We start from the raw sequence: 8163 nt of genomic DNA, 5'->3' as shown, positions 1-8163 counted from the left end.
AGAGAAGGGCGGCAGGGCGGGAGCTGCCCGGGGACCTGTAAGAGCTGGCTGGACGGCCAGAATTTCTGAAGGAGGAGAGGGGGCGAATGACCTGATGAAATGCTCAGAGCCCCGCGTAGAGGTCAGAGGAGCCCGAAGCGCTGGCAAGGTGGACGGGGAGGAGCACCGCAGGGCGGAAAGACGCGCGCAGGCGACATTCCACAGGGAGGGGCGAGCACGTGCGCAGGGCACGGCGGGGTGGGTCACGCTCTCGCCCTGAACAGGCGGAGGGCACAGGGGCAGCTCACCGGCTCATCCGCCGCGGTGCCCCTGGTGACTCTTCCCGCAACCGGCGAGTGGAAGTGGCGGGAGAATGCGGCTACCAGGGCCACCTAGACCCGCTTGCAATCTGGGCTCCAAAGAACCTTCGCCTTATTTCCTGCGACCTTGTTAGCTCCCCGCTGAGCCTAGGACTCCTCACCAGCAAAAGGAGGACCAAGATGCCTGCGCCACGAAGAGTCGGCGAGAGCTTTCCCGGTGTGGGCATCAGCCCAAGGGCGTTTCCTTTCTCCTCTAATCTCTCATCTCTGCTCTAACCCCAAACTCGGGGATACAGTGGGGGACGAAGAGGTCCGTGGCGCGCACCCCACCTCGCGGGCACCGTGCCCCCAGTTGCTTCCTTCTCAGATGGCGAAGAGCGCCTTTAGGCCAGGGAAGGGAGCAGGTCCTGCCTCGGAGGCCGGAGACCCGAGCTGACGCGGGCGAGCCCGGCGCCACTGGCTGCCCCCTCCCCCCTCGGCGGGTCGGGGGATGGGCAACCAGCTCTTGGCGGGTGAGCGCCAGCCGCCGGCTTCCTATTTCGGGAGCTGGGGGTGTGGGCCACGCCTCACCACGTGATACAAGGGCTATTTAAAGAGGCAGCGCGGGCTGGGAACCGTGCGTCCCGGAGTCCTTGCACGCTTGTTCTGTCCTTGCTCCGCCTAGCCCAGCCTCACCATGGTGGACGCCTTCGTAGGCACCTGGAAGCTAGTGGACAGTAAGAATTTCGATGACTACATGAAGTCACTCGGTGAGCGCAACTCGGGGATGCTGGGCTGGAGGGGGCCTGGCCGCGTGCGCAGCGGTGTACAGCGTTCGAGCGCTGGCTAGTGCCGGCAGGGCTGCTGCATCCCTCCTGCTCAGCGCTGGGGAACAGGGGGACGCGGAGAAGGTGGCAGCCTGGTCTAAGGCACGCATGTTGGAAGGGGTATCGGAAGGGGACTTTCTGGTCTGAACCGGGCTAGAGGGATTCCCAGATAGGGAGGTGTAGGGAGGTAAGATGTATCTGTTGATGTTGGGGCACGGATGCGCTTTCGAGGAAGAGGGGTATACATAGTGTCTAGAAAGAGGTGGGTTTGTGTAAAAAGAGAGCATTTATCGCATAAGGTGGGAGGCTAGCTGGAGGAGGAAAAGCAGGAGTATGGGTGGTTTAGGGATTGGAAAGTGTGAATACGGAAAGGGAACGGGGCAGATGGGGAGTGTACTATGGCAAAGCTTAAAGAGGAGGAAACTCCTAGGAGGAGGGAGATAGGAAGAGAGAGGAACGAGGGGGTGAATGGGATATGAGGAGAAGGCGAGGTAGGGGCCCTGCAGAGTTAGCAACAACCCCTGCCCCTCCATGTTGAACTAGAGAAACATGGTTGCTGGAGAATGCTCTCTCCCTGGTCATGGAGTCTCTGACCTTACCCTGCAGTGATGTGTTACTAGGCTTTAATCACTGTCAGTGAGCCTAGAGGTAGACTGGGGCAAGAGGACCCATCCCCTGCTGGCTCAGCCACATGTTGGGGGAAGGGTCTGGTGGAGAAAACCGCTGGACTTCGGATGCAGCAGGGTCCTGGAGCAAGGCCAAGATCTGTGAGATGCAGAGAGGGTCTACTGTCTAGGAGGGTCTGATTCTTCAGATGGGGAAGAATAAAGATTCAGAGTGCTTAAAATCTGAAGTCCTTGGAGATACCAATACCCCATGCCTTGCCTAATCTGACAGATGGGGAGACTGAGACCCAGAAAGAGTAGAAACTGGTCAGATCAGTCCCACATCAGATATGAAAACCTGGATTTCTAGATGTGCAACCCACAACAGTTTCCACTACGGACCCTGGGGGTGGGAGTGGTAGGAACTGCTTACCTAATGATTGACCTCCACCCTTCTTCCCCTCCTAGTAGGGGCTTAGATGGAGAAGGTGGATCCCCTTTCTCTTAAATCCCCAGCTGTGAGATTATCCTAGTCTCCTGGGTTGGGACAAGGAAACCAGAATATTGTTCACAGCTGAGCTACATTCCTGCCTTCCTACTAGGGAAGGGGGACTGATTCTGGCAGATACCCAAATCAGGGGTTGGGGGGGGGACCAACCTCTTCCTTCTATTCCTAACCCCTTCCTGAAATAGAGATCACAAGTGTTGGCTCTTGGGGCCCGAGTTCTCTCGCCCTGCCATAGTATGCTGGGTACTATGCCCACGGACTCCAGGAAAGGAGCCCCTCTTGGAGCGGTGGGCCCTGGGCAGCTGTTGGGAAGTTGAGATGCCCAGAGTTAAACCCCTCCTTCCAAGCATCCCATAGCAGACATTCCAGCTGAAGAAGACCTGTGTCCCTGAAGTGAGCTGCAACATCCTTACCCCCCTGTTCCCTTATTTTGCCCCAAATAAGGGGCAAATTTGGGCTACAGGGCTGAGAATCCATCCAGCCTGCTTTTCTCCATACACAGATGGAAAGGATGAGAGAGGTCCATGGGGTAGGAAAGAGCATCCTCAGCTCTCTCTGTAAATAGCGTCCACTTCCTTTCTATGTAGAACCCAGCTCTTTCTGAGCCTCCAAAATCGGCCCCATTTTGGTCTCAGTTTCTCTTGGCTCAGACCCTTACTCATTCCACAGTGGTTCCCTTTCTCAAACACACCACACCTCTGGGTAGGTCCTAAGCAAACAGAGCTCCTTGCATGGTGACAAGGCCCTGCTCTCTTCTGGGGACTGGGGTCAGCCTGCCTCACTCTGATAGCAGGGGCTAACCAGAGATTTTGGAGCCTAGATTCATAATCCAGATCTGTTATTCACCTCTCGGGGAAGCTGTAACCTAAAGGGGTTAAGGCTTTGCTGGAGTTCTTTGTTTCACACTCCTGCAGGACACTCAGGGAAGTTGTGCTGCAGTCAGTGGGGGACTCCCCATAGGGCCTAGACCAGAAGCCAGGATACCTGGATTCAAGTCCTTAACTGCCCTAGCACTCGGGCCTCTCCTAAACCTGTACACTGAGACACTCTCCCTTCTGCCAACGTCCTCCCTAGGTCATGGAGAAGAGGGCTTGAAAATCTCTTCTGCCATATACAGGGGACAAGTGCACCGGTGTGTTTCAGGGCAAAAACTTGCAAAGGTGGAAAAAGCCTGTCGTCCCTCAGGCTTTTGGAAGGCAAGGTCCACATTTCTCTTCTTTCCTCAGCCCGTGGCTGGAAAGCTGCTCAGGTCCCCTGGAAGGGAGCCCTGTGCTCCAGCCTTAGGAGACTGTAGCTGAGCAGTTCTGTGAGCTCTTCATAACAGTTCTGCATTCGAATTCCAGACCTGTGAGCCTGGGCTTGAACTCTGGTCTTTGCATCTGTGAGTGGACATAATAGCATTGTGCCTTCAGGGAGAACGAGGGGCTGAATGAGATAACACACATTCATTGTTACCACTCAGAAAGTAGCTCCTCCTAATCTCAGACCTGCTGTGACTTGCTGTGGCATGCCTGCGTCCCTTAGGCTTCTCATCTGCCCCGTAAATCAAGGGTCTCTTCGCTGCACAGAGCTAACAAGAAAACTGAATTTAAAAAACAGAGTCTCTGAAAGTTCTCGTACTTTTCCTTCTACCCCACATCCAGGCCTGAAAGTTGTTCCCTGAAGTCGTTGTACCCTGCCTTTCCCCTCCACTCATGCTCATAATCTTCCCCCTGCCCGCAGGTGTGGGTTTTGCTACCAGGCAGGTGGCCAGCATGACCAAGCCTACCACAATCATTGAAATGAATGGGGACACTATCATCCTAAAAACACACAGCACCTTCAAGAACACAGAGATCAGCTTCAAGCTAGGGGTGGAGTTCGATGAGACAACAGCAGATGACAGGAAGGTCAAGGTGAGTCATAAGTGTCTGGGGATTAAGAGACCTTGAGACCTGGCACCCTGTTACTGTACCTTGAGGGGCAGGTGATTTGGGGGGATTGAAATGAAAAAGGGGCATAAAGCCTGTGCAGTGCGGGGATGTCCCAGGTGCTAGGAGCATACTAGCCCTGTCCTTGGGCTTCCTCCCTCCCTCCCTGGGGAGTATCTGGTGCCTCTGGGAGTTGGCGGCACAGAGCCTGGATGTTCTTCTGACCTCAGTGTCCACTCTAGCTCCAGCTGGATGACGTTGTGCATGGCATCCACGAGCTCTGGGTTTCTTTCCAATCTGCAGACAGGAGAGTTATGTGGCCATGGCTGTGATTTCAAGTACTTTAGGAACAATGCCCAGGAGAATTCAGAGCTCTTCTCTGAGTGAACAGGTCATTCTGGCCTCCAGCAGCAAAGGAGGCAGCGAGGGACAAGAGGTGGAGACCTGCTCAAGATGTTTCCTTTTCTCCAACCTCCACCTCCCAGGCTTGGCCAGTGAGCCTGAGGAACTATTTCCAGTTCTGCCAGCCCACAGCCAGGAAAAGCTATGTTCTGGATAGGGCATCCTCTAAGGTATATTTGTACGTCTTCCCAAGCTGTAGGCCCTCTCCTCCCAAGTAGGGAGGGGACATGTACCAGCAATCTCAGGGCTTGTCACCCTGCGATGGCTGTCTTTGCTGCTTGCCTGAGGCCTCCCAGCCCCTGGGCCAGGCGTGGCAGAGACAGAACTAAGGGATTTTAACCTCTAAAGAGGGTCCCTATAGCCGTATCCTCCAGCAGAACCTATCACTTTGCCCCTCAGCTGTTTCTGCTTCCTGACAACTGCCCCAGAAAAGACAGGATAGGGTCTGGTCTCCTTGTGGAGAAGCTGGCAGCTGAGCTGAGGTGGTGCCCAAAGATGTCATTCTACTTTGGAGACAGGTGGCTGTCATATCAAATGCATCTGCTTCCTTGACTAGCCCACCTTTTTGAGGGACAAGAACCCTAATAAACCATAATGCTCTGGGATGCCTAAGCTTAACATAATCTAAGTAGGCAAAAAGCTTGGGGGATGGGCACGAGAAGTGAAGTGGGAGCAAGAATGCACACCCACTCCCCATGCTGCTCCAAACATAAACACAGCCTTCTCAGACTCTCATACTCAACCCTGCTCAGCCAGGGTCCCCTAGCCTGACGTAGAGCCCCCAAATTCCTAAAGAAAAGAGATCTGGGAGAGCTGCCAAATGAGAACCAGCTGATGTAGGCTGGCAGAGCCCAGAAGACTAAGTGGGCATCTGACCAGGGCTTTGGAACACTCCAAGGGCACCCAGTCCCTGGACCTGGCAGTTGCTGTCTACTTGTCAGCTGAAGGGGCCACGTGATGTAGAGCAAGAAGAGATAGGAATACAAAGTGGGAAGCTTATTTTCCAATACCTTCCACCCCAAGGTCTGTTAGACATTGTGTGTGATCACCACTAGGCTGGAGAGTCTCAGGACTCCTCACCAGTCTTCCCCAGGGATGTAGGAGACACGCCCCTGTCTCCTAGGGGCTCTAGAGCAGTGGGTGTCGTGTGAGGATGGGATAAGTGCCCATTCTAAAGACCAGCAGCACTTCTCAGAGCCAGGCTGTTCGCCTCACCATATTGCCTGCCTCTGCCTACTTACCCAACACCTGAAGGGCCCAGCCAGGTAATCGTGGAGCAGAGGCTGGAGGTGAACAAGACAGCCTTTGGGGCCAGGCCGGAAGCAGGCCACCTGAGCTTTGGTCCTGGCACCATCATCATTTTGGGGCACAGGGCGGAGTCCTCTGTGGCCCCAGTGACCAGACACCATCTTGTCCCTCACTCCTGGCTCAGATCACAGCTCAGGCCTCTACCTCTCTCCACAGTCCACCGTGACGCTGGATGGTGGCAAACTTGTCCACGTGCAGAAGTGGGACGGGCAAGAGACAACACTTGTGCGGGAGCTAGTTGATGGGAAACTCATCTTGGTAAGATGGATAACTTTGGAGCCTCCCCCAGTTGGTCACCATTACTGCCCCTTCAGTCAAGCCTGTTGGGAAGGCCAGGGTCTCCCCCATGGGATCAATGGGGGTAGAGGCAGGGCTGGGGTGGGATTAGGTGGGAATATTCTGTGTGGTAGTTTTGTGGCCTCACACAGGCCTAGTTTCATATCTCAGCTTACGGGCTACATGACTTCAAGACAAGTCACCTTCTCCAGCTCCCATTGTAAAATGGGCATTAACACCACCAACCTTGCGGGCTGCTGGGATGCCGGAGACCCTGACTCTGATGGAGAACGTAGAGCATCCTAGAGGCGAGGCAGAGGGCTCAGGTGCTCCACAGCCTTAGTCTCCTCCTGTGTTGCCACCTTGCCCCACCCCAGCAGAGGTAGAAAGAAGAGCCAAATTAGATTCTAGGCTCCTAATACCCTCCTCTTCTGGGACTGTGCTGTGCCACATAGAAAGCCTCTGGGCAGGGACAGACTGGTGATGGTGGGGCAATGACAGTGCAGTCCCTTCCACCTCATTCCAGCCCCACTGCCTCCCAGTGTTTTGCATGCCTGGCCTGCAAGTACCTGACAGCCTAGGAAGGGACAACCAGGCTGGCCCATCAGTCTGTTTAAAGACAAATTTGGGGACTTCATTAGAAGAAATGTTGCCATGACTGAACACCCCCAGATCCAGGGCAGAGGTAGCAGCCCCTGTGGTCTCTGCTGCTTCCTAACTGTAGGACCTCAGGTTTTCACCCCAGCAGCGTCTTCCCTGCAGACTTGGGTCAACTATCACCTGTTCCCTACATTCTTGCATCACGGCGAGCAGGGGTCCCTGCAGAGTTAAGAAGAGGTGTCTGCCTTTGGTGGGCATGTGCTGTGCGGGACCAAACACTCACTGGGTAACCGGACTATGGTGAAGCCACGGGCCTGGCTCCGCGCTGCGAGGCTGGATGGACGATGGTGGCTCAAGCCTCTGGCTTGTCAGGGAAGGAATGGAGAACTGGTAGCCTAGGACAGTCCTTCTCCAAGAGTGTCTGGACATTCTTACTCACCTATTTGTCTACGACGTGCCAGGCACCATCTGAGGCACTAGAGGAATAGTGCAAGAGAGAGCGCGACGGCCTGGGACAGTGACCAGTCACTTCCCCTCTCACAGGTCATTTCCCCAAAATTCTAGCAGAGGAATTAAGTGCCTAACTAAATGAAAAGCTTGGTGTATTAGGAAAAAATACAAAAAAGAACCTGGCACATAGTAGGTGGTGAATCCCAGGGAGACTCCTGGGATGAAGGCAGAGGCTCTCCCCATCAGAATGGAGACTGCCCCAGTACCTTCGGTGCCCTCAGCCCTGCCCTAATCTGGCTCTGTCTTTCCTTCCAGACACTCACCCATGGAAATGCAGTTTGCACTCGTACTTACGAGAAAGAGGCATGACCTGCCCACTCCTTCACTGTCTGCTCCTCTGCCAGTCGGCTAGCCCTGGACTCAGCACCAGATTGCCTCATTTTTTCCTCCGGCATTTTGTATAAATCCACCTTGATTGGGTTGGGGAAATACGTCTGGGGTCAGGTGGCACCAGCCTGGGTCCACTTCCGGCTCCCATTGTGTATGTTTGTTTTTTTAACTGCATCCAGAGGGTGCTCTAAGGTCAATAAAGCAGAGCCAAGGTCACCAGACTGCCTTTTTGCCTTTGGTGACATGATTCTGGGAGTCTCAGTTTCCCTGTGTGTTGGAGAACAGGCAGGAACAACTGCCTGAAGGTCACGAAGAAGCAGCACTGGATGAGAGACCGAAATGGACCATCTCAGGGGCAGTAGTAGCTGGTCACCTGACCTACTCCGTCATAAAACAGCTGTTCCCACACCTGGGCTCTCCACTGTCCCTCCCCAGGGCCACATGAGTGAGTCCAGTCTGGAATAATGAATCAGTGGCAGGGCTTCCCTAGGCTTGGCTACTAAACTGTCACATCAGGCGCATTCTGCACTGCAGGCCCCTGGGTTTGGAAAGTTACTTTTTGTGGGATGCTGTGGTCTGTTTTCCCAGAATGCAGGCTCAGGACGCGGG

The 8163-nt window shown here is 54.6% G+C and overlaps 1 protein-coding gene across 1 annotated transcript; it reads left to right on the top strand.

Annotated features, from left to right (window-relative positions):
* The first annotated feature begins 885 nt into the window (after positions 1 to 885).
* FABP3 (fatty acid binding protein 3) lies at positions 886 to 7775 on the top strand. Its single transcript, XM_044237647.1, has 4 exons — positions 886 to 1048; positions 3941 to 4113; positions 5995 to 6096; positions 7480 to 7775. Exons 1-4 carry the CDS (start codon positions 976 to 978, stop codon positions 7531 to 7533), a joined length of 402 nt encoding a protein of 133 aa, XP_044093582.1. The 5' UTR covers positions 886 to 975; the 3' UTR covers positions 7534 to 7775.
* Positions 7776 to 8163: the final 388 nt, after the last annotated feature.

Source organism: Neovison vison, chromosome 2 (genome assembly GCF_020171115.1).
Source record: "Neovison vison isolate M4711 chromosome 2, ASM_NN_V1, whole genome shotgun sequence".
Classification (NCBI taxonomy): domain Eukaryota; kingdom Metazoa; phylum Chordata; class Mammalia; order Carnivora; family Mustelidae; genus Neogale; species Neogale vison.
The sequence above is the reverse complement of the archived record's forward strand: the minus strand, read 5'-3'. Positions and strand labels throughout refer to the sequence as shown.